Source organism: Lathamus discolor, chromosome 2, assembly GCF_037157495.1.
Source record: "Lathamus discolor isolate bLatDis1 chromosome 2, bLatDis1.hap1, whole genome shotgun sequence".
NCBI classification, from domain to species: Eukaryota; Metazoa; Chordata; class Aves; order Psittaciformes; family Psittacidae; genus Lathamus; species Lathamus discolor.
The window spans coordinates 152,200,835-152,228,162 of record NC_088885.1 but is presented as its reverse complement, the minus strand read 5'-3'; the positions used below and the strand labels follow the sequence as shown (position 1 = coordinate 152,228,162).

At 39.1% G+C, this 27,328-nt stretch overlaps 1 protein-coding gene across 8 annotated transcripts in view; it reads right to left on the bottom strand.

Annotated features, from left to right (window-relative positions):
* The window catches only part of PHF20L1 (PHD finger protein 20 like 1), a 53,423-nt gene extending 26,391 nt beyond the window's left edge, over nucleotides 1-27,032 (bottom strand). For 2 of the 8 annotated variants that reach the window (XM_065668979.1, XM_065668986.1), the window contains exons 1-10: nucleotides 26,874-27,029; nucleotides 25,759-25,864; nucleotides 16,684-16,855; nucleotides 16,449-16,533; nucleotides 15,353-15,441; nucleotides 13,255-13,317; nucleotides 9,437-9,644; nucleotides 8,658-8,786; nucleotides 4,243-4,325; nucleotides 113-365 (exon numbers count right to left, since the gene is read on the bottom strand). In XM_065668979.1, coding sequence (XP_065525051.1) covers nucleotides 113-365; nucleotides 4,243-4,325; nucleotides 8,658-8,786; nucleotides 9,437-9,644; nucleotides 13,255-13,317; nucleotides 15,353-15,441; nucleotides 16,449-16,533; nucleotides 16,684-16,855; nucleotides 25,759-25,841 — 1,165 coding nt within the window. In that variant the 5' untranslated portion in view covers nucleotides 25,842-25,864; nucleotides 26,874-27,029. Of the gene's footprint in view, nucleotides 1-112; nucleotides 366-4,236; nucleotides 4,326-8,657; nucleotides 8,787-9,436; nucleotides 9,645-13,254; nucleotides 13,318-15,352; nucleotides 15,442-16,448; nucleotides 16,534-16,683; nucleotides 16,856-25,758; nucleotides 25,865-26,451; nucleotides 26,590-26,873 lie in introns of those variants that run through there. The other 6 variants (XM_065668984.1, XM_065668987.1, XM_065668983.1 and 3 more) reach the window with 5 other exon arrangements.
* Nucleotides 27,033-27,328: the final 296 nt, after the last annotated feature.

The following is a 27,328-nucleotide window of genomic DNA, read 5'->3' as shown; positions in this document are numbered from 1 at the left end:
TTAATTTAAAGCAGATTCATTTTTAAAAGCAATAGCCATTTACAACCAAAAGAAAAGTCTGTAGATCTCTTATAAGTAGTTACGGTATGGTTTTTAAAATGTCTGTGCTCACTAGTTTTATTTATCACAGAAGAAGGAAGCTGAGAGACCAGCGTCAAATCCTCGACTTGTATTAATTCTGGGGAAAGTGGTGATTTAGGGGGCTTTATACACCCAGAAGAATCTCCAGATTCTTGTTTGCATTTCTTGCTGCGAGCCTTTCCTGAAGACAAAGTTGAGGATAACAGTGCAGGTTTCTGAATGTTGGCAGAACTGCTAATATCAGCTTCATTTTTTTTCTGACTTTGTGGTTTAGGTGAAATCTCCTGAATAAATAATAAAAAATTGATACTTTTATTTCAGTTTCTTCGCTGTAGTTCTTGTATTCTATTTTGATCTTTTTAAAAGCAACTTTAGTATTCAAAACACATTTTAAGGCAACACTATTTTCAGTACAAATGAAAGCTATTTAAAATGCATCACATTAAACTCTCGCTTGTAAAGGAGCACTATCAAGTATTTTCAGTATTCAGAACAACCTCATTTCTTACTATTTCTAATACCTGCAAAAAAGTCTGAAATCAAACATTTTTCCTCTACGCCCACTTTAAAAATTCAACAAGGACTTCTTAGTTTCTTTCATATTTGGTAGACCAGGACTGCCAGTGCTGCCTCAAAATGTAACTTAGAGAACACTTGTAACTTACAAGTGTACAAGTACACTTATGTACAATCACAGAATATCTCAAGTTGGAAGGGACCCACAAGGATCATTGAGTCCAACTCCTTGCTCCTCACAAGGCTAACTAAAACTAAACCATATGACCGAAAGCATTGTCCAGATACTTCTTGAACTGTGTCAGGCTTTTGTACTGTTATGAGCAAGCAATCCTCGTTCTGAGGACTGCAGTTCTAAAACCAGATGCCAAGACAAAAAAGTTCCTCAGAAAAACTAAACACTGATTTAATTTTTAGAGCAGAACCTGAAAAAGTTGATAATGCTCCTTTAAGGAATAGCTGAAAACAATAAAAAGTTTCCAAATACTGAACACAGTCTCACACAACCCCTTTCAGTGCTGGGAGTCTGGATTTCACATTATATGTTTGTGCAAACACAGGAAGAAATCACAACTTCTAGCACCACAGGGTTAAACAGATTGCTAACTGTCGGGAAAAATTAGCAGATGAAGAGTTAAAACACTGTCTGAAGGGGGGAAAAAAGAGACAAAAACCAACATATAATGCAGCTTTCCGATTTCATCAATTTTCATCCTTCTTAACACACATACTGAAGTATTATTTCAGACAACTAGCATGCATTGACAGACATTAGCATTATAGATTTTTAACTGCATGTTCTTCCTACCTGACTGAATAAACTGTGCATGTGTTACAACCTGCCCAGTAATGGCAAACTACAATATCTGAACATAATTTCTTAAACCTTTGTTTAACTGTCTTGCCCCAGTTATACCACACAGCATTGTACCATCTAATAAAACCAGAACAAAGTGGAAAGACCAAAGCAGAAAGATACTTCTAGAACATGTGCACCACTTTATCCAAACTAAAAAGTCACACTGATGGTTTCAGGGTATTATTGGGTTTTGTTATAAATCACAGTTTTATTTTCCACTGGAACTTTCCATGTTCCAATGGAGAAGAAAAAATAAATGAAAAAAGGCAAAACAAAAAACCACAAGTGCACATCCTATGTTTGTAAAAGGGCACCCCTGAATGCTGCATGAATAGCTTGCTGGAAGTATCATGTAAAGAGCCGGTGCAAAACATCCCATTCAGCAGGCATCAGTTCTACCTTGAATAACTCAATTACACATGGACTAAATGCAGTTTATTCCATGAACTGTAGAGAACACCTACACTGGTTATGAGAGGTATTACCAGAAATTAATTAGAGTCGTAACTTGTAAATAAACAATTTTATTGGTCATCTTCACAGATGTGAAAGACATTACTACAGCATCCATAACTTTCAAATTACAAAGTTATTTAAACAAGATTAAAAAAATTAAATTAATATTTTGATAAGGTGCTTAACCTCTTAACAGGACAACTTAACATTAAAAACCTTAATGAAGTAATGTTACTCATCTAATCAGGTCTTGGTCAAAAGGAAATATAACATGACATACCCTAATACAGTTAAATAAACTACTGTATCTGCAACTAATCGTCTGAGGTTTTGGGTTTAAGACAACTGTAAACTAAAAAGATATAAATAGAAACAAAATAAACTTCCATCAACAAAGTCAGTTTTCGGCTATTGGCCTGAATACTTCTACCATGTTCTGTATGACAGTATTAAAAAACCCTACAAGATATTTTGCCCATTCAATTTTATAGCAGTGGCAGACAAAACCTCTAAGGAATGTCAGCTTTGCTACTGGAAAACCTTTTGGGAAGGTTTTAACTCGGCCATTTTAATTAGAGTTTGGGAGGAACATAGTGAAAAAAGCTTCAAGCTCAAAAATTCTCCTCCCCACAGTTAATCATGTAAATGTTTGTGAGGTTTCTGGTTTTAGTTGGAAGCGAAGGATAAGACAATTTGGGATTTTCGATGCCTCTTTAAAGGAGCTTCCTAAGTATTTCCAAAAATGAGGTTTTTCAGACCATTAGCATGTAAACAATCACAGAGACATCTTTTGTATATCTAATCAATAAAACAGAAACAGCCGAGTTACTAAGTCTATGAAGTAACAAAAAGTGTTTCGTAAATATGCACTGTAGTTTATACTGTTGCATACACAGTCTATGTAAACCACAAAGTCCCATTCACCACAATGGGATTCTGCATGGTAAGATTTACATTGTAATGATTCTCCCAAAAACAACATGCTGTAAGCCATTTCACAGTTTTTTGCACATTGAAAATATCACACACAGTAGCAATAAAAATCATAGCATCTTTAATATGCAAAAAATTTGAGAAATGGAATGTCATGTCAATACATTGTAAACCTTTATGCAAAATATCAGTCAATGCATTGACACCGTAGTGGCTTGCTTCGCCGTTACAGTGACAGCATTAAAAACAGAAAACCATGTTCCATTGACAAGACTCGCATCCAATGCGTCGCCAATGGAAAAAAACCACAGCAATGCAATTATATATCAGCTCTAAAGAACCAGTACAACCAAAATAGCTAATAAGGGTTGGGGTAGGGACTGTTCATAGAGTGTGCCGGGGCTTAAGAACAGAAGTGCTCTTTTAAGAATTGCGGGCAGCAAGGCTGGTTTATTCACATGCTGCTGTTAAAGAAGAATGAAAATGAATACAAAAAAGCTGTATTAAAACTACATTAAGGCTCTGATTTAAATCACTGGAAAACAAAGATGTCCTGAATCAAGACTACTTGTTCATCCTTAGCTTGCTTTACCATGCTTAGGCATTCAGCCCTTTTAATATGCAAGATAATGCACAACTCGGAGTCAAGCAATGCCTGAACACAATGGAATAAGCCAAAGATAAAATGGCAGCCTTCAGGTCCTGCAAATACGCAGGTTTAAAAATCAGACCCTTAACATTATTTAAAAGTTTCTTTTTTGTATTTATTAAAATACACACCCTTGCAAAATGTATGGCTCATTGAGCAGTTCGTAAAACACATACAAGCCTACAACACCAAATTCTTACAATAGAAAAGAAACTTCTTTTAAAAGAAGTTCTACAGGATGTCAAAAACCCTGTTGCAAACACAACCTTAATTTGCATAAGGGCCTTTTCCTAAGCCAGTCGTGGCTCCAGCTATAAAACTGGACCTTGGGACACTGGTCTCCTCACATTTGTTGCATGGAGACTTCATTTTTCTGTTTCCTGGGGATTTTTTAAGGCCAAGCTGGACAGAGCCTTGGGTGGCATGGTTTAGTGTGAGGTATCCCTGCCCATGGCAGGGGGGGTTGGAACTGGATGATCTTAAGGTCCTGTCCAACCCAAACCATTCTATGATTCTATGATTCTCTAAGTTTTCTAACACAAAAGCTCATCATTGAAATTCAAGTCAACGCTGCGTTTAGAGACAACTAAATTCCGTACTTCTGGCTCTGCCAGAAATGTAAACATAAGATCAATTTTCAGTTCCCTGTTATACCTGAAGGGGTAAATTTTAATGTTGTAGGTACTACATCTCCATGGCACACTCCAGTGGGAACTTTGCAAAAGAATCAAACTCTACCATTTCATACCTGCTCCAGGACTGGAGCTGTTTCTTTGTTGCCTTCCTTTTTTTCAGCACCATCCGCAACAACAGCTTTGGATGCCAATAAACCTTAGGAGAGAAGTTCCAAAGATTTATAGTTAGAAGCAGCTTGCAACAAGAATCTGTGGAAAACAAAGCATACCAATGAGACAAGAAATATGAACTGCTTATGTCTACAACATAATTCCCTCTGAAACAGCTCCACATAAAACTGAACACTTCAAATTAGGAGAAACAAAAAGGTGAAGGTCATTCCCATGATGGTGCCCTTTCACAAGAAGCACTTCTCTGGCATTTCCACTGAAAAGATGAAAATCAAATTATAAATTGTAAAATAATGCCTCACCATCACTGTACAGCCCAAGCACTTGGGCTTTTAAACCAAACCTATGATATGTAAGTAAGTTTTGACGGATTCCAATTATTTACAAGACTTTGCTATCTCTCCCCTTTCCGGTCTTTAAGAAATTCCCATCAAAAGTTGTCTTACTGCTTCTTAACACATACAGACCTTTCTTAGACAGAATGTAACAAAGGTTTTAATTTTCAAATTAGCACTGTCAGCAGTGGAGCTCCCCAGCTACCTCAATAATGACACTGTATTGGGAGCAAATACATCAGAATCCATCCCTTCATTAATGAGCTCATACTATATCACTGTTACTACAAGAGGAAATAAATCTGTAAAGGACGAGACAACATAAACTCGAGAAAGTTTGTTGCTGGCTAAGAGTATAATAATAGCTTCAGTTCTACTTCACACCATAACTTCAATTACCAAGTATGAAGAGAAAGAAAAAGTTCTGTGCCATAAGCAGAACTGATAAAACCTGAAAAACACAAATCTGAATAAAAGCTACTCTTTAATCCCTGAGAATGTCTATGTTGGAGGTGGAGAGTTTAAGTTCTCAAAAATAACTGGAACTGACGAATCCATGAGAAATTCCTATTGCTTTTCATGAAAAATTAGGTATGCTCAAAATTAATTTACAGTGCACAATACCCATGGAATTATAGATTAGTGAAGCCTGGGCTCCTAGGAAGGATGTAGGACATTAAAAACAAACATGCACAGAAAATGCTGTGGTATTTTGTTAGAGAACTATCACATTTCAGCATTCCACAATAAATAATAGGTGCTTTGTTTCATTTATACTTTATGTTAGATTAAGTTATACTCAGTTTACTGGAAAGTAGTTATGTTTTATTTAAAACTTTTTCAGAACACTATGTCCATAAGAAAAGGTGTAAACCAACTGATTTCACAGCTAAATAGGTTAACTGAAAAGCAGAAGCTCACTTAGCCTTAGTACACTAATATGAATAAAATTATCAGGTAAGGTATAAATTCTGCATTAGGCTTCATAAAACATACAGGTTTTATGGACCTAAATAAACATCCGTGACTCAAATAATCCAGTTTAAATCAAGTTGCAAAATCAGCAATGTTCTTCATATTGACAATCCTGCATCTACAATAAAAAGGATGAAATCATTTTCAAACTTAAGTGAAGCAGAGTTTTAAATACTAACCAACAAATTACAGTCCGCAAGGCAGTTTTAGTGGTTCTACAAACCACAGGCTGCCCAGAGCAGCTGTGGCTGCCTCACCCCTGGCAGTGTTCAAGGCCAGAGTGGATGGGGCTTAAAGCAACCTGGTCTAGTGGAAGGTGTCCCTGCCTGTGGCAGGGGGCTGGAACTGGATGAGCTTTATGGTCCCTTCCAACCCAAACCATTCTATGATTTTATGATTATCATTTCTAGCTTGATTTCCAGTGCTCAGAAAGTAAAGCCATGAAATGAACCTACATTCTGTCACACCTGTGAACACATAACCCTTCTTATTTCCTTCTTTTCTACCCCTTTAGGTACCTTTCTAACCAACCACCATGCCTGTAGAAAAACAATTCCATAATCTCCTACAGTAGCAGGACTACAGGTTCACCGTCCTGTCATTAACAACGCCTAACAAATAAAGAACATGAGGTGACACAGTGAGCTAGAAGTGTTTTGTTCTGTAAACTTGCTGCAGATGTTAGCTTTTAGGTATCAACACTGCAGCAGGAAATGTCAAAGCAAGCATTCCAGAGGCAAATACACTGTGAAGAAGATATTAACACATGCTTAGCAGTTGACATCCTTCACCTTTGGGAAAAATAATTTCCCCCAGTGACAGTAGCAGAAGAAAAAGGAGCAAAGGAAGGAAATGGTGAGCAAAGAGCACCAGATGGACACAGCTGTGTCCCTTGTGGCAGACAAGGAGAGCCTTCTGCAACAATTACTGAATGTTGAATTGAAATCCAGAAAGCGGTACCCTTCAGGCAGCCTATTGCTCTATTTCCCCAATACAGCCATAAGACACTTCGTAAATTAATGTTTTCCTAACAGCTACAATGCTTTATCACTCTTTGGTAGCCATTCCAATGGGTACACCAGCATGAATCCCAACCTTCCCTCAAATCTAAAAACTCATGCCAGAGAAACAAATGGCAATTTACAAGTATTTCAAGCACAAGAAATTAGCACATAGCAATGGAAAGTTTGATCATCAGCAGTTACATTTGCAAAATACTTCATTATATGCAACAATAAAAACAACTACTACGTTGTAAGTTCCAAAAAGTGCTATTTTGAGAACAGTTAAGTGAAGGAACTGTCAAACATGACAAATTTCATCTTGTAATTAGAAGGATTAATTCACTCTCACTGAAAGTTAACATATTTTCTGCTAGTGGAACATGATTTCATAGATACATAGACACGCTGTTTTTAGAATGGCTGCAAGATTATGTTTACTGACATAAGTGCCGTCTACATGAGCCTGTTTGCCTGCTATTATTCTCATAAAGCTCCTTAGGAAGGAAGGATCTATCCACAAGCAGATACAAATATCATTTCCAGGGTCACAGGTTTTTCACCTGGTTTAGGTATCTTCTGCTACTAGCTGCTAAAGGAAAGAAATTAATAGGGCTACATATATTTGAATGTACACACACTAGTGATACATATTTACAATCTTACACCTCTGCTACTCATGCAGCAATTAAATTGAGACTTAACTGAGGGTGTATGCAGTATGGGCAAAGGAGAGTAGCAATGAGGCTGACAAATCAGACATCTGTTAACTAAACTTGGTACCAAATAAGAAGCCTTGCAGCAAAGAAAATCCTGGTGGCAGAACTGTCTTTTCGGAAAGCTGCTTTCTTCATACTGTATTCCATACTAGTCCATTTCATATGTTTTCTTCCTTTAGACTGAAGTACTGATTGAGGCACTAAAACAGAACCACACTCATAAGAGAACTAAGTGTCCTCCATTGCTGACTGATGAAAGGTTGGACCAGCCAAAACAAATCTGAGAATCTAATCACACAGTTCACTAACTGGGGGCGGGGGGAGGGAGGTGGTGTATCTTGTAAGACTTTTCCTGTGAATGACAATACCCTATCTACTACAATAAACAAAACAAACCCTCCCCTCTCATCTGCAGCATAGAATTTTGCCAGACTTCACACAAAATTGTAGTTGCTAGAATAATAAGAGGGATGCGCTTGTATCTTACCATCTGTCCAAAGGCCCCTCTGTTACAGGGGGGGGACTTCACAACTTTTATCCACCCATCTTTTGAAATGCATCTGATACATTCCCAGCACAGGTGCAAACACATTGCCTCATCGTAAACAGTGACAGGATCAATGCTGACAGCACAATTTGCTTACTGGGAGGCATGGGGGAGGAGGGATACAAACTGAAATAGATTTTTCACTGCTAAGTAAATTTCTATTGATTTTTGGAATAAAATGCAATTATCTATTATTCCATTTCCTGTTACATAAACTGTATTCAATAGCCATATACTTGTTTTCCATTAACACCTTTGACTAATAAGCATAGAGAATGAATGCCTTAAGACACTGAAAAAAAGTTTCAGATCTCCATTGCTTCAATTTGTAGCTAGGCTTGTACACTTTTAAAAGACAGACTGTAAACTCTTTCCAGCAAGAGTTTTACTTTATGACAAACTGATAAAACGTTAAGTTTTACCACAGCCAACAGTGGCTATAACCCTGTTAAGGAGTTGGACAAACCCCAAATTCACCCTAAACTGGAGAAAATTGTGCAGCTGGAGTTAATAACTACTCAAGAAATCCATCAGTTCAGGATGGCAACCTTCCTAAGAAACTAAAACAACCAAATGAAGTTTGAGACCATTCTCTGAAATCATGAACTATGTAGATTTTATTACCCTTTACATCTTCCTTTTAAATTCCTGACAAGTAAAAGACTAGTGAATATCTGCCTCATGAACATGCTTTTATCAATCTACATCAGTACCTTAGATATAAACATGTATATTTCACTGCATTAAAAAGGAGAAAAGTCAACAACAAAAGTATTTTACCAGTGATCTTGTTAAGACGAGCTCTCTTTGCCTGAAATGAGTTGCCTAAATTACTTTTCCTCTTGTGCGATAACGTGCTCTCTGCCTGCACAAAGGCCATCTTTGGAACATCCACTACAGGAAATCCTACTATTAAACAGAAGAGAAATCTAATAAACCCACATTTCATAAACACATAACAACACCCACAATACTTTAATATTTCAGAACTGCTATTTGAATACTGCTGCAAAGAAACTTTAAAAATGAAAATTACACAATGTTAAGATTTAGTATTACACAATGAAGCATTAGATGCAGACTACCTCAGAAATGCAATTTTTACTCAATAGGATAAGAAATCAGTACTAAAAACTATTAAAATGAACACATTCCAATCAACCCAGAAATAGTTTCAAACATCCCTGAATATGTATATATCACTCATACTAGTTTTGGATTTTCTTCTTAAAACAAGATCAGGGATCACCTTACAGGTAACAGAAGATGCAGGAACATGAACCAAAGCGTACAACAAAGTAATTTAAAAAACCCGTATGTTCTGTTCTTACTAGAGATAGTACGAAGATTTTGCACAAGGAGTAAATGATGACCAAACTAGATTTACCTGATAAAAATTGTTTATGAACTGATTATTACGTATCATAAAGTTATCATAACAGCAAATGAGACATCTTCCTCAAGAAATACTAGTTATGATTTAACAGCAAAATTAACAGGAACTCGACTTCAACATTACAGATAAGCCTACTTTTATCTTTCACAGAGTTTGTTTTTACCAAATGTATCACTAGATGTAGGCTCCTCTTCCTTTTTTTGGACTTCCTGCATGATTGTAGAAGTTGAGGTTTCTTCCTTTTTTGAAGGAACTTTTAGCCATTTTCTGTCCTCTTTATCTTTATTGCTGTTTGCGCTGGTTCTAGGTTTACTTCCTGCTTTGTTCTTGGCTGCTGCTGCAGCAGCAGCTTTGACCAAAGCTATCCAATCCTCCAAAAAGGAAAAAATGGTAAGTAAGTATTAAAAAGTGCCTGAGATTCGAACAGAAAATACTTATAAACCCAGTGAAACTTCATCTAGAAATGCTCAAGAGCAGTTGAATTCCTTTTTATGGCTACTACTCAGAGAGTGATGAGTTTCCTAAATTGCCTAAATAAACTTGAAGTATTATCAGTATGACACATGGATAAAAAGCAAAAAGAAAACACCTTCAAAAAACCGTTATGTATAGAATTTTGGCTGCACACGTTCCCTGCTATCTATTCTCATTTGTCATAACTGTAGAAACCCAGGAGCTCCCAAACCCAGAAAACTGACTTTGTTCTTACCCTTCTGGCTGTGAAATACACCAATTCCATAGTTGCTCAAATTTAATTATTATTCAAAACTACCATCAACTCAAAGCACAGTCCAGCAGAGTTCTTCCTGAATTAAACTGATAAAGCAGGGCAACTCTTATTTAATTGGATCTGTGTTTCTAGAGTAACTACAGGTAGCACTCTTTTTGTGCACATATTACAGCTTTCATTGACCAACTTCAATGAAGTGCCCTATAATATGACTGAATTTCACAATCCACACTGAAAGTAATAAAAGTGCCATTTTGAACAATGGATTATTTGACCATACAGAAATGTTCAAGGAGTAAACAACAGAATATACAGCCCAAATTAATTTACTTTTTGGCATGTAGATGAAGTTTAGCCACCTGACCAGTCAGAGGGATCCAAATACTTTCAAGGCTGCGCCAAGAAATTTCCACTAGTTTGGAGTGATCAGACTCCTGCCTTATGTCTCCTGAGTGTCAGGGACCAATGGGATGGCAAAAATTTAAACTTGATCCTTTTTACCAAAGTAATTCTCCAGATTTTCTATGACATCAGCGTACAGAATTTTTCCACGGAGAAGTTACATGTGATATAAAAACCAAGAGTAACGTTCATCCTCCACCAGTAAGAATTAAGCATCTGAATGGTTTTAATGATACTTAATTTAGCACTTGGCAATTTGGCTACAAGAGCATTTGGAGGTTTGTATTACCACATATAAAAAAAGGTTTCATAAAGACAATTTTTGCTTAGCTTCACATGTGCTCTTCATAAATAGTTGGGGTATTTTCCAGCTGTAGACAGACTATATTTTATGCTGGACTTTCCTTGTTGTTATGTTATCATATGAAGTACCTAAAGGATCTTGGTTTTATAGATCTTGTATCAACACAACTCTGTCCCACTCATTACACATTATAAGTCTCCCTAATATCTGTTCTACTGAGGGTTTGTTTGCCTTCTTTGATGTGTAAGAAAAGCATAACATAAAATACAAAGCGTTACTTTTCCTTGTTTTATGCTTCTCCTTTCCCATAGCTCAATGCTTTTAAATCACTGCTTTTACATAAGTTATGTTTCTACTTTGCATCAGGCTATGTACTTAGGAACACCAACAGCTTTGATTCCTCTAAGATAATGTGTTTTGTGTCCAAACGTTCAATGCAAGATGCATATGCTCAGTCTAGCTAGCAGCAGCAACTTTTGGAAGTGCTGTGGCAATGCTTACACAACAGGCAACCATCAAGGTCGTTTAGTGACGTGACAGCCACAAAGAGCGTGTTTAAATGCCAGCTGCATTGTCAACCAGAAATACACATACCTGGTTTTGGCCAGCCAAAACAAGCACACACGTTAGCTCCAGTCCATCCAGAGCCTTGTCCATCCAACAGGACAGAAAAAAAAAAGGATTGAGCTATTTGCGCTGGTGAGGAGTTAGGAACACCTGAGAGAACTTTTACACTGTACCCTGGCCAAGGGATGAAGAGGATCAGTAATATAGCTGGAGCTTGATCGTATAATAAAAGTGGGAAGCAAAGGAAGTGCAGCCTACATCAAAACACCATTTTTATTTTCAGTCAAGCTAAGCACCCGTAAGTCAGAAGCTTTCAGAAGACATCAAGCTTCAAGGAGCACGCTGAACTAAACATCCTGTTCCAATAGTAGCTGTTCTGGTACAACATGAAGCGTTTTGTTTGCATTGTATTTCATTGTTTGGATACTTTCTTTAAGACATGGAGCTTACAAAGAGCAGCAAGACACAAAACAATGAAGCAAACCAAGGTTAAACATCCAGAAGCCAGAGCAGTGAGACATTAATTATGGTGATAGTTATACTTTTTTTCTGAATTAACATATAAATTTAAAGTCAGAGAAGGGAACCTTGAGCAGTGGATGGACGAGATTATCTCAAGAGGTCCCTTCCAACGTCAACAGTTCTGTGATTCTGAATTGGCTGGAAAGTCTGTGGGTCCATTTTTATTCTGGCTCCAGAGTGAACACATTCATTACAGTGACACAGGTAATTCCTGTTCTTCAGCCTTGAACTCAAGCTAACTGCTCAACTGCACAGCTCCTGATGTGCATGAACTATTCAGCACCTAAGATGCTAAAGGTGACTGTATTTCTTTTGAAGAGCACAGGAACTTGTCCTTGAAAAAGATGTTTGTGCCTTTTTCAGAAAGAAATAAAAAATGGGGAAGTAACAGTGGGAGCCTAAAGCACAATGAATTCACCAGTCTGTCTCGGTCACTAAGGTATCTACTCTGTCAACCACAACAGCAGGACACTAAATATCACAGAAACCAGTTGCAGATCCTTAGTAGCAGGACTTTTCCCCAAAGCATTCAGTATACACAAAGCCAAGGGCCCAAATACGAACACATTAGAAATTAAGTAAAACAAACATCCTCCTAAGAGAAGTTTTCCCTACTCCTCCCTCACGCCCTGACATTGTTCCTCTACTGGCTGTGGTTTTGTAACTCTGCACTAGTTACTCGGCACCATCCAGCCTGATTTCCCACCTCCCACAGGATCTCACTCCAGTGAATTTCTCATTTACATATACCATAAAAATATAAATGCACATTTCCTTTTTTATTCTCACTAAAGGTCACCTTTCAAGTAAGCTGAGAAAATTGACAGGAGAGAAGTTATGGGACACTGTAGTTAGAAGACAAAACATTATCACTACTGAGGAAAGCTGTCATTTGGCTTATTAGATTCACTAAATCAAAGCACAGGAAATTGTATGATCAAGAAAGACATTAGTAGATATTACCCACAGCCTTACACATCCATTGGCTAAAACACTTGTATTTTAAAACATTCCTTTGCATAACATTAAACCTACAAGAGTAAGAAGGCAAAACCAGGATGATTTCTAACATCCAACCCTTATACCAATACCAGAATGCATACACACTCTTCACCTGCCTACAACCACCACCTTTGTGCTTCTCTACAGTACTAAAAATTCAGCTGATACTCCTCTCCTGACACGTCACAACTCCCAGCTCCCACACACTCATACATACACACATATAAAATATCATCAATCTATTGACCGGCTGATTCCACAGCAAGCCTGGATTCCTCACCTGCACCTTTCAATTCTAAACAGTCTGCCCCACCTACATCTTGGCTCACATTGTCTCCTGTCACATCTTCTTGTTTTCCTCTGTTCCAATCGCAAATCCATGCTTTTTCCTCAGCTTCCTCTTCCTGTGTGCCAAGTCCCCTCCCTCTCCTTCAAAACCCTCCTCAAAACTCACTTCTTTTGGTTCGATTTCCGTCACTAATCTCAGCTCCGGCGCTATCTGCTCCCTCTCGCGCGCCTAATTACATCGAAGATAAAACAAAAAACATGAAACAGAAAAAGTAAGTTATCCAAATACTTCACATGTGCTCTCACAAGGGCAGTCTCAATATCCCCATCTTTTATTTTCTCTCTCTACATTAGCCACGTTTATGTGCGGTTTCAATGACTTTACACTTATCTGCACAGCAAATTAACCTATAGTCTTATTGCATTGAACCACACAAATTTTCCAGTCTTTAATCCATCCTCACAGCTGAGTCTTAATAAAACACACTTCTGCTGAAACTCAACAGTTTGAGTGTTACAGTGTTTACAATCTTTTCCTTTAAGACACGCTAAGCTCAAATCAAAGAATTAACTAGTCTGTATCTCTCCATGTAATTCAAATTCTGCATGCTTAGCACACATCTTCCAAACAGATCTTACATGTTAAATTTGCTAATGCACTAGAACTTGAAGTGCCTTAAGCTTACACTCATCTCTTGAGATGTATTTTTCCCCCCTTTGGAAACAGACGAAAAACCCAAGTCATAGGTTTAATGAAGTGTTGGATCTGCCAACTTCACTGTTTTACAAATCAAGTACAGTCTTGGCATCTTTTTAAGCTTTAAATGAATTTTAGTAAATGTCCTTAAAAATAAATAATGCAAAAAAGCAACAACAGCCATTTGAGTTCTACTCTTAGACAAAGCTCAGTTTCAAATAACTGATTTTCCAAACAAATCTTAGATATTTGTTGGAACTAGATGATCTTTAAGGTCCCTTTCAACCCATTCCACAATTCTATGAGTCTGTTTTTATTCTTAAATACCACAGAAACATCTTTAAAAACAAACTTTTACCATAGCACAATGATGTACAAGAAGTTGCAGAATAGCTTTGCCTTTGAAAGCTACAGAACTTCATGCCTATCCCTAATTTTGCAAAAAATCAATCTCAGAAAGTGCAAATTTGGCTGCCTTGTTCTTTCTCAAGACTTCATTGAAGCCCCTGCATTCAGTCCCTGAGATGCATGAGACTGACACCCTAACTTTCAATAACGAGAAGAATTAGAGCACATGAGCTGGGCTGCCACCAAGCATGTCTGGACATCAAAACAGCTGCTAAGAAATGGATTTACTATTTATTTTAAAGCTGAAAATGCCTGTGGCCTAAGAGTAGTAACTCAAGATTAGACACAACATAGCTTCCTATAAAAAGCACAGGACAGAGTAAGGGACTTTTTTACATTGTCACAGAAGGGCTATTTCAGTTCAGTCACTACCACATGAACCAAGTTTCCCTTTTTATGGAGTAAAATTGAATACTCTAGCTTCCCATCTTACTGTCATACTAAAAGTATTGTTGAAATATTATATACTGGTTCAACAGTTATTGTAAGACTGAAGCAAGAAGCCAGTGTTAGTGTGACTATGGATTTCAGTTTAATCTTAGTCTTCAATGCTGTTTTCCTTTGCAAGTGAAGATATCCCTAGTGACTAAATCATGTATTCTACTTCACAGCCTCCCTCAGCTCCTACTCAGCATCTCTTCTTTAAGAAACTGGAAATTATCAGAAATAAAGAAATATTTAACTGCCTGAATCCCCAGAAGTTCTGATAAAAGGGAGAAAACCCCACAGAACAGTCATGTCAGTAAGAACATGTGGGCAAAAAGCTACCAAAGTAGCAAACAAAAGAGATGGGGTGGAGAAGAAAAAACAATAATAATCAGCAGCACAGAATACTGAGAGGCTGAAACATTTTACTGGAAGGGAACCAGAGAAAAAAGTCTCTGGATGCCCCTGGTTTTCTGAACTCTGCAGCAGGAAACTCTGGGAACAGATTAGCTGGCAGTGGACTGTACAGCAGCCAGGCATTTCAGATAGAGGCAAGACTACTTGAGCAGCACACTCTGGGGCATCATCCATAAAACTGGTGAAGCAAGGCAGTGCAGGACCTAGAATAAAGACTGTAATCTAAAACTAGTTGTGCTAGATGACATTTTTTCGAACTCGAGATATTAAAGAATCTATATAAAACCTAACAAAGAGATACCTAAATTATTCTTACCTGTCCTTTTGCATCCTCTGGCATAGATTTGATATGCATCCTCTTAAGACATCGAATAACACCATCATAGAACTGTACTGTGAAGGTTCCTAGAAAAGAAGTGACGTAATCGCTATGAGTAGTTAAGAAACAAAACACACCTTGTTACTATGAAAGCTTTAGCAAAATATTTTGCAGGCTGAATGAACAAAGTAACCAAGTTACCTATAGTCAGGATACAGAATTTAAAGAAAAAAATAAAACTCAATGAAACCCTGTTCTTATATTGTTTATCCACTTGGACAATTTCAAGCACGTTTAAGCTACTGTGTCACTTTTTCTTGTAATTCATTGAAAGAATTATGTCATATTTAAGTTGCCACAGTAGGAAACCAAGTCAATTTACAATCAAATCCTCATTTAAACAATAGTAAAAACTTCTACTAATGTTCATTAGAAATATCAGCCCATGCAAAATACTGCATCTAAAGCATTAACTTTTATTTCCCTGTTTCCATTGTTTTTCGTCAATAAGCAGAACTTTAGAGACCTACCGTTCCTAAAACAAGGATGAACTTTTAAATAACATTATTATATATTATAAAAATATACAATATAATTAATATATAATATGTAGTGTGATATACAATATAGATCATATTATGCTGTATTTGCTTATGCTGTTTTATTTACTATATTGATTTATTAAATTATTACTATATTATTAAATTATTACTAATTTTACTAATACTGCTAATTATTACATTATTATTAATTTTTTATTTAACTGAATTATTACTGTATTATTATTTCATTATTACTATGTTAGTTGATTATTAAATCAACAATAGTACAAAAACATTTGTAATACCGTGCACAGGACTTTATTCTCATCACTGAACAAACATAAAGCATTTTTTCTTCCAGAAGGAATTCCAATTTTCAATTTTACACAGATAAAAGACAAACCTCTAACTCAACTGCATAGAATAGAAACATTTTCACCGAATATTGAGGCAGTGAGGAAAACTTTATATGCATGTCACATAAGCAGACTACAGCTACAGCATAACATATGCAAAGAGTCCTTTCCAACAGATCATGCACAAGTACATACCCTCTTTATTAATTGCTTCAATCTTTGCAGGGTAGTATCGACAGTCTGTCCAACGAGCTAGTACTTCTTCCCCAGGTTTAAAATCCTATTTTATACAAAGTCAGTCATTAATATTTTCTAAGAAAAATATCTAAAATATTAAAATAATTAAACATTATGGGATAGATTTTATGTAAGAAAACAGGGAGGACAGTTTACAAAAATGAGCCAAAGACTAAATAAATGTGCCACTTACAACAAATTCTTCATCATCTTTTAGCCCTTCTTTCCTTAATGATGGTCGCTCCAAGGGTCGCAACCTATTGCTGTCCCAGTAAATCCACTCATCGTAACGATGACTCCATCGTTCAAAATGGACCAACATCTTCCCCTCTTCATAATCTATCTTCTCAATACGAGATGGATACCTTGAATGATAAAGTTAAGCTGATAAATCTCAAGTATTTTTTAAAGATTCCTACTTTTTTTGCATACAACACTGCTTACATGGCATTTCAGAAACCCATACAAACACCTTGGACTGAGAAATCTCCAAGTCTCAAAAAGACAAAGTTAACAAATTGGTGGTAGGAGACCATTTAGTTTAAGAGTTATCTATACACACCAGTGACAGGACATCAGCTTCATTCTAGTCAGATGATCACACACAGATTTAAACCTCAAACTCCCAGAACAAAACTGCCCGAAACTGGCATTAGAAGTTTGTGCTTATCAGTTTTAAAAACTGTGTTTGTCTAAAGCAAAATCCTGTAAGAGTTTGTGCTTGCTTGGGGGTGGAAGGAGTATTAAATAGTTTATAACAGTAGTAAAACATTCATTACTTTACCATCAATTCTGGACAAATCCAATCAACTAATCAAACCCAGAACGTTCAACAGAACATTCTTAATCTAAGCCTCTTACTAATTTATAGATCAGCTTCCATGATTTCACTGCCATTCAATTCAGTTCATAGTAACTAATTTTTAGCAGTCATTAACTCCACATGCACCAAAATAAGCATGTCAGTCTTACTTAACACACGGATTTGACTTTCAGCCAACAGTGTCTGTGCTCAGCAGAACTAATCAGAAATGAGCTGCAAACAGTACAAGTCTTAGGCATCTAATTTTGAGTGTAGAATAGATACAGATTTGGAACCATACAGGTTAAGATTGTATCTGCATGGGATAAAAAGGCAAACTTCTCTAACTTCAGCAATTGTTATTATTCAGTCTCAGTATTTCTGTTTCCCCAAAGTGATGTAAATCACAAAACTGCAGTAGTGCAGCAAGGCACAAACTGGTTCTGTCACACAACTTGCTTCACCAATATTATTAGATCTCATTATTTCCACTGTATGAAATGCAGAGAATTGGAATGAGGCAGAATTCAGCTCCTGCTGCCCTTCAAAGTATTTAAATGGATTCAAAAGTACAAAGACTCTCCTAAAAGAAAAAGTTAAGTACATGATTCAACTTTCTCCAGTTTGTATTAGTGATGGTCTCAAGCTAAAACATGTATTGAAAAGAAAGACCACAGGGAAGGGACACTTGTCTTTAAGAGGCAACTTGTTTTTCTAACAAAGTGCTACTGTGGAGCAATAGTAAGAGAGCAGAGCTCTAGCACCCAAATTCCAGTCCTACTGCAAATTCCAGCACCTAGGAACTGCCATATACAGGAACACTGTCAACATTTTCAATTTTTAATACTTTCTCTCCAAACTGATGCTGCTGATATAGGAGTTCTGGCCACTCTGTTCTGATTAAAATACAAGTTCTCAGCAGGTACAGGCTTTCCTTATTTCCTGGTGTCTAGAACAGGGCATTAAAACAAAAGGTGTCAATCTCAATTTGCTCCTTCATTTCTCCAGCCATACTTCTTCAGCTGCAGTAACGCATACAGCTTCCCAACACCTAAATATCTCAGCTGTGCCTAAGTGAGAAAAACTCCAATTTTCTAGGTTACTTCTGCAACTACTTCAGCCACAATTCACTCTCACATCAGAACGCACAGGCAGTCCAGCCTCTTGCTGGGTTTCACTCATCCATACACTTCAGAAACACAAAATATCTTCATGGCCATCCTTTTAAGTTCCCAACTTCTCGCTGAACTTCAAAATAAAGTCTTAGTCTCAAATTGCAGACTCTCATTTGCCACCCTACCTACAAAAAAGTTTTCAGGACAGAACTATTCCACAGGACTTCTGTCAGAGGAGCAACAAGATCAACCCCCATTCCTTTCTTATTACAGTTGGAAATTTCAGGTTTATCACATGCCAGACTGGTATTGATGCAAAATGACACTGATTTTACTAAACTGAGGAACCATTGGCCAAAAGATACAATTCTCCTTTTTCTACACATCTACAATGCAAATGCTCTGTTCCCATTATGGTGCCATCTTTATTGCTGTTACGGCTGGTAGCTTTCACCAGGCATCACAGCAAAGTCACCCACTATACCTGCATGTAGAAAACAATAGGAGGGACAAACTGGCAAAATATGGTACAATGGTCTGGAAAGGGGAAACGGAGTAAAAGGGGGGAATAACATATGAAGTGCAGTAAACATATAGTAAACATCTGTAGGTTAGAGACACATATATATAAAAATGGGAATTAAGTAAAATTCAGCAAGCCAAGAATGAAAACACATATATATAGGGGAAAACAATAAAAGAAGCAAAGCCAGCATCAGTTAATATTAAAAGCCATACAAAATATTAAGTCTCAGTAGGAATAACTCAGCAGAGGAAATGCAACACCAGATACTTATTGGCTAATTTCTCTTTGATAAATTACAATTTCTGCCCTCAAAGTCTTTTCAAAATATCATTATCAGCTCTAAATCTAAATCCATTATGTTGGGTTTGAACAGTTAAAGCTTATAATAATCATATCATCACATAATAGCTTTATTCTAATAATTTGTTTCTTTAATGTAATATTTAAGACAATGGTTGCAAGATGAATAGAGCCAAAACCTACATTCAACTCGGAGATGGAAGATGTAACAAGTCTCTGAACCAACCAAGCTATATACAATTGGTTATTAGGCAACCCCAAACTAACTTTATATGAATTTACCAAAAAGCTACTACCCTCAATACCCACTAAATTTAGCCACACAATGTGCCACAAGTATGTGTAAACAGTAACATTTCACAATACTGATCCCACAGTGGAGAAGAGCAGAGCACACATATTGCAGAATTTACTATTGCAAATTACATGCTGCACAGAAATGTTTTTCTGGTGTTACAGTTTGAGCTTGGACTGAACATAATCCATTCCATATACTGCAAGGTTATACAAATATTTCAAAAGCAAGTATGCATTTTGAGGTAATAGAAGAAAAAATGGCAACCTATTATTTTATAATCAGCCTTTTTAAGGAATTCTAGTTACAGTGAATATAGGAAAGCTTTTACTGTGGCTAAAAGCAATGTTTAGATTTATAGAGTACAGAGAAGATATATGAGCTGTAACCATCTTCATATTCACAAGAAATTTGATGCAGAAATCCCTTCCATGGCAAAGCTGCAAGTAGGTATTATGAAGAAGTACTAGAAAGGGGAATACAAACTTCACTCTCTACAGCACCGAAGGGTAATGGTGTCCAAGGTCCAGACAACCTTCTAGTCAGGTTAACTCTCCCCATTCACACCCAACAAGCACTCCACACTAAAGGATCAGAATGGATTTAGCATACAAACAGATTTACCAACATTCGTTCAGTAAAAAGCAGAAAAATATACTCTAAAAAAATTAGGAAAAAGTCTTTACTTTTCACAGGAAAAAAACCTAAACCACACCACCAAACTCCTGTTCAATACTGACAGTGTTGGTTTTGTGGGAAGAAACAATAACTTGAACATTTTGGATGTGTTTTTTTAACAGCCTGCTCAAAATAATATTTAATAATCCCAAATTAAGTCTCATCCAAATTTCAGGAAGTTTTCTTCGTGTTTTTTCAAGAGAAAACAAGAAAACTATTGTTAGTTGATGGTATCTGCCCAACTTACATACAGCATGCTCTCCATGCTCAGGTTCCAGTGTTCCCAGCCCATAAGAATTAATCAACATTTCTGTAAAGCTGCAAAGTTTAACATGGCTTACAAAAAGTACACTATGAAGCACTGATCAGACAACCGTAATGCTCCAGTATTCATCTAGGAAAAAATAATGGGAAGCTTCCAGTTTTTGGTTTCTGAAAGCGTAAAAAAGAAAACATCGCTTTCTCCTCCAACACACTCAACACATTACTGGCCACATGGATGCTATTTTTCATTTTTACATCGTCATCTTCCTTTTGATCCTTCAAAAGTGACCAAAAAGTAGTAAATTGTCCTTTGAGATGGAACAAGTTATTTCAATCTGTAAAAATGGATGTAAGAATGTTACCAAATTTGCCCCAAGTCTGCACCTACAAAGTCTGAAAACAGCCACGTACTTCCTGCCTTCACAATAATGGTATAAAAAGCCTTTCCTTCCGCCTTGTAAGGGATATAAAACCAAACACCCTCCATTCTGACTCCTCCACAAACAGCCTTCAGACATTTGCAAAATCTGTAAGCCCCTATTTCTAACTCATTTTTAATTATACATATTGTAGTGTATCAACATAAAGCAGTCTTTATAGTCCTTCCCAATATTTGACTGTCAGGTAACCCAATCAACCAAAATCCAAAGCAACGGCTGTACAAAGAAATATTGCCCAAAGTCTTTCAGGAAGAAACCTTCCTCCATACTTAATTAAAATAATCTATCCAAATAATCAAATATACTAAGTCAAAGCACTGTTATTCTGACAGCTAACCTATTTTACTAAGCTGTTTCCCTTCCAGAACTGCACAAAGGACCATGCCTCTCTACTTCCTTCATTACCTAACTTAAAAGCTCAGATCAAGCAGATTAACAAAGACTATGGGCTCCGAAAAATTAAGAGGGTTGTTTTTTTCAAAGCAATCTCTAGCACTTATGGGACAACCAGTAGACAGCTAGGGAAAAAAAGGGAAGAAAAGCTTATTTAAATACAGTAACTTTGCAGAGGCTGTGTCCCGCTTGTGGGAGCTAACAGCTTAAAAACCAGTCTTCCAAATGGACACCTACTTGCAGACATCTGCAGTTCTACTGCCGCTTCATCTGTCAGAGGCATGGCAGGGGGGTGTGCACATGTATTAGTTTTTGGATGAGATCATAGGATAATTCAAGTTGGAAGGGACCCCAGAAAGCCTCCTACCAAAAAAAGTCCAACTTCCCACCCAAAGCAGAGGCAGCTATGGGATCAGACCACGTTTTCCAGAGTTTTAGCCAGCCCAGTCCAGAAAACCTCCAATGCTGGAGACTCCGGAAACTCTTTGGGCAACCAGATCCATTGCTTGACTGTCCCATGGAGAAATGACTCGCCTTGTACCCAGCCTGAATTGCTTGTTTTCACTTGCGCCGGTTATCTCTTGCCCTTCAACCACGCACTACTGTGGAGAGCTCGGCTAAGCGCCTTTGATGACATCTTTTAAGTATTGGAAGGCTGGTACTGAGTCTCCTGTAGCCTTCTCCAAGCTAAAGTCCAGTTTCCTCACCCTTTCTTCACTGGTCTTACACACCAGGCCCTGATCATCTCATATATATTTAATAGTTTTCTATTAGTCAATCCCATCTCATTCACTAACTGCTGCCAGATGATCCTGAGTTTGATTAGAGCTGCATTTCATAGTTTGCTTTACTGAACTTGAATTCATGGTTTGGGTTGGAAGGGACCTTAAAGATCATCCAGTTCCAACCCCCTGCCATGGGCAGGGACACCTTCCACTAGACCAGATTGCTCCAAGCCCCGTCCAACCTGGCCTTCAACACTGCCAGGGATGGGGCAGCCACAGCTTCTTTGGGCAACCTGTGCCAGTGCCTCAGCACCCTCACAGTAAGGAATTTTTTCCTTGAATCTAATCTAAATCTCCCCTCTTTCAATTTAAAGCCATTTCCCTCTGTCCTATCACTACATGCCCTTGTCAAAAGTCCCTCCCCAGATTTCTTGCAGGCCCCTTTAGGTACCAGAAGACTGCTATAAGGTCTCCTCAGTCTTCTCTCCCTCAGGCTGAACAACCCCAGTTCTCCAGCCTGTCTCCATAAAACAGATGATCCAGCCCTCCAATCATCTTGGTGGCCTCCTCCGGACTTGCTCCAAAAGGTCCAGGTCCTTCCTAAGTTGGGGGTCCCCAGAGCTGAATGCAGTATTCCAAGTGGGGTCTCACAAGAGCAATGGGATAGAATCACCTCCTCAACCTGCTGGTCACACTCTTTTTGATATAGCCCAGAACATGGCTGGTTTCTGGACTGTGAGCGCACACTGCCGTGTCATGCTGAGCTTCTCACTGACGGAAACCCACAAGTCCTTCTCCTCAGGGCTACTCCCTATCTAGTCTCTGCATCATCTGTAGTTGTCAGGGCTTGGGATTGCTCCGACCCAGGTGTAGGCCACTGTACTTCACTTTGTTGAAGTTCATGAGGTTGGCACTGGCCACCTCTCAAGCCTGTCAAGGTACCTCTGGATGGCATCCCTTCCCTTTAGCATATCAACCGAATCACACAGCTTGGTGTTATCAGCAAACTTGCTGAGGGTGCATCAATCATACTGTCCATGTCACTGACATGTTGAGCAGGATTGGTCCCAACACAAACCCCTGAAGAACACCACACATCACTGGTCACCTGGACATTGAGCCACTGACCACAACTCTTTCAGTACATCCACCCAACCAATTCCTTATGCACCAAGGGGTCCATCTGTTAAATCCATGCCTCTCCAGCTTAGAGACATGGATGGTGTGGAAAGCATTTGATACTGTCCTGCACAAGTCCAGGCAGATGACATCAGCCACAATAACAAGTGACTTCTTGTGCAAGACGACCTCCCCCCTGCAGCAGCACTCTGGTGCACTTGATAAAGAAGAGACTGCAGTTACATCCAGAATAAAGCTTACTGACAGCCTGTCTTTGCTGATCAGTTTGACCAGGCTTTCTTCTGCTTAGTAACTGCTCATGCCAAATGATACCAGCGACCCAAACACTGCCTGCAAAAACTACCTCATTTAAAATTACAGGGATTTTAAGCAAAGTCAAGGCACACAATACCCCCTCCAAAGTTCCAGAATTCAAATAGAACACAGGATTCCCTGAGGTGAATTTCAGCAAGTGACTGCACAGATGAAAATTTAAGACCTGCAAAAGTGCCTCAGAAAGCAAAAACAGACTTTACTACATTATTTTCCATCCTCTAGAAGCCTTTCTTGATTAATATTTTAACTGGTCATGAACACTTTACATGACAGCAGGCTTTCAGAAAAATGGAGGACAAAAAATAATCCACTTTCAAATGTTATTTTTCAGCAAGTGTTCTTAATTTGTCACTCACAGAAAGACTGAGCTAAGCAGTACTACTGCTCTTCAACTGTGGTTTTGTTAAGAAATATAAAGAGATTTCATGTGAGTTCAGCAACTTTTATTTTCTTTGAAGTATGTATTTCTGCATGCAGATGAAGGGAATGCATACAGCTGATATATAGAAAGAGTTTAAAAAACATCCACCACCCCCCTATGCAACAGAAGGCTAAGAAAACAAATCACATGGACTATTATTCCAGCCCATGTCACCCTAATAACAACATAACAGTGGGCTTTCTCTCACAAGTTCTTTGGTTACATACATGAATATCACTTCACTTGAAATAATCTTGGTTTCGGTGCTGCTGTAGCGGCAAGATTGTAACATTAACTTTATGCATATGGCACCAACAGAAGTTCAGATGCAGATAAACCTGACCTGTTCTACCTGATGATGCAGATGAAGAATCAGCTCCTAGAAAGCTGAGGATAAATTCTGTTCTGCCTGAAAATACCAAGTAACTCAGCTGCACAGCTTAAGACAGGGCCATAACCTAGACAAGCACTGTAGAACTGACACCCGACCCTTAAGGCTGGGCAGACTTGATACAAACTACACACTAGATATTCAGTGATGGTTTTTGGATACAATTAAGCCAAAGTTATTTTTACATATTAACTTGCATTATTTAGCTACTTTAACCAGTTTTCCCTATTCTCAAAAGTTGCTGTTAAAAGTTCTCTTAAAATGATTTTATTTTTATAGCACTATTCAGCTAATTTCATGATCCTGGAATTCAGTTATAGAATGGGTATGTTGAAAACCCATTCTACAGCAACAGGTCAGAACAAGACCTGTTCTGTAAACCACATCTTCCTTTAGAGACTGTTTATTAAAACAAACACTTTTGCTGTAATTAAAATCACAGCTCTCCTGATAAAAAGTTCAACCCACTTTTTATACAGAGCATGTAACTACTGGAGTAAACATGTAAATAATACACAGACTTCTCTATCATGTAACTTGGGAGTTAGCAGGATCAGGTATTTACATGAACATACATCTCCAGGAATGCAACTGAAAAGCAGATACAGGCCTCTACATTTCCTAGCCCTAATTAATCAGAGAGCAGCTAAGACAACACTTCTGGGTAGAAGCATCAACTCCCTCTGTCATCTGCTTAAAACCAGGGATTATTCAAACTGAAATAGCACGGCCAGCACACATTATGACATCAGCCCACTTACATTAATGACATTTGGACGAACAATGTATTTCAAGCTAACAGCTCCTTTCACAACAGACATGCTGTGTAGCATGGTCCTAGTGCCCAAATTTCCATTTTATAGCTTGACTCCTACTCACGATGTGACTGGGAGGTTCCAGAGACACCATCTGAAGCACTTCGTTTCTCCAACTGTTTGATATAAACACAATCATACTTGCCTAGTTCAAGAATTCCAGTTAAGGATGCTTTGTTTTGTTAACATCAGTTTGTGAACTTATGGAACCAGATGATCTTTAAGGTCCTTTCCAACCCAAACCTCTCTATGATTTGAAGTTTGATAGACAAATATAAAATACATTCATGCGCACACCTTTAAACTAAACCAAAGTCTTTAGTCACAGAAGTTTACCACATTAACACACCCATCATCTCACACATGACACCGCATTCCACGCCACTTTAGAAATGGTCTTTGCTTGCCACGGTTGCACAAGCAACTAAAAGCAAACAAAGGAAAACCCACAGCGAAGTTTAGTTTGGTTTCTGAAGAGAGAATTTTTCCTAAAAGCCAACAGTTTTAACAGACTTACATGGAAATCCATAAAGTTCACATGTGAAGCAGCCAGTTAAAAGCTGCACAAGGACTTATAACTCAACACCAAAACAGGATACAGACAGAACAATTATGCTCTTAGCACATACTGTACAAGTTCTCTCATACCATTTCTGTAAATAATCCAGTGCCTCCAAGCGCGCACCAATCTCAAATGTGATTCCAGGACGATTGGGAGGCTTTTTACTCATCTTGAGGTTCTCTTTTTCACTACCTTTGGAGAAAAAAAAAGAAGTCATAAGAACCCGTAACACTGTCTAAAGCACATCACTGACAGCAAATATACTCCAGTGCATGGAAAAAGATGTGGCATTTCTATCCCAACCTTCCATTAAGTTTTCAGAAGTACAGTCAAGGCCCTGTGAAGCCATGAAACCCAAAAGTCATGCATTTTGCTTTGAAAACACCCAAAAGAGTCACCAGCTTTAAGTTAAAAAATAAAATTAAAGTAAAAAAAAACTGGTGTTCATTTTTGGAGCGGTACTGCACTGTAAGAACAGGGCACATTTTTGAAGCATAATGCTAAGAGAGACCTGGAGGCCAGGTGCAGGCTCTCCTCTGCTGTGGAAAAGGTCAAAACCAAGAACTTACCTTACCAATAATAGAAATTTAAAGATAAGCACAGCCTAAAGAACAAGCAAGATGAAATTAATGAAAACAAGCAAGGAAAAAAAACCCTTCCTACGCACTCTCGACTCATAGTTAACACTACGGAAGTTTCACGAGCGTCTTTTAATGCCTTTCCCCAATGCAGTCACTACCAACCCGATCACCTCTCTGCCCGACTGCCACCACCATTACCGTGACCAGCCGGTGTCCCACCGCGGCGCGGACCGCCAGGACCGCAGGCACTGCCGCACGCCGGCTGACGAGCGAGGCTGCCGGGAGGCGGGACCGGACCGCGCACACCCGGACCCCGGCCCTCAGGCGGGGCTCCGCCGCCGGCGCCCGCAGCGCGCCCGGGGGCAGCGGCGGGGCCCGGCCCGGGGAAGCCCAGGCCCGAGCGCGGAGCACACAAAGGGCCCGCCGCGGCGGGGCCGGGAGGAGGGCCGCGGGCCGGCGGGCCCAGGGGAGGACGCGGGCACGGCCCAGCGCGGGGAGGGCCGCGGGCGCCGCCCCGCCAGGCCCAGGCACCGTGAGGGGGGAGCCGGAGCCCCGCGGTGGCCGGGGCCGGCCCGGACGGGGCCGTGGCGGGGCCGCCCGCCCAGCGCCGCGCTCCTTACCGCCTCCTGCGAGCCGCACGGCAGCGGCGGAGCCCGCTGGTCCCGCTCGGCGCGGCGCGGGCTGTCCGGCGCCCTCACAGCCCCATCCTCCCCGCGCCCCGCCGCCGCGTCACCACCCCGCGACGAGTCCGCGAGGCGCGGCCCGGCGCCGCCATGACACCGCCCCCGCCACGTGACTGCGGAGCCGCCGCTGCCGCGTGACCTGGGGGCGGGGGTAGAGAGCGGAGTGAGGGAGACAAAGAGGGGCAGTGGCGGGGGGTGATTGACAGGCATTGATAGCTATTGATTCATAGCCATTGGATGGCAGCCCAGCCATTGATAGACAGCCATTGGTAGCTATTGATTCATAGCCATTCAATGATAGCCCAGCTATTGATAGCCATTGATTGACAGACCGGACATTGATAGCCATTGACTGACAGCCATTGATAGCCATTGATTGACAGCCTGGCCAT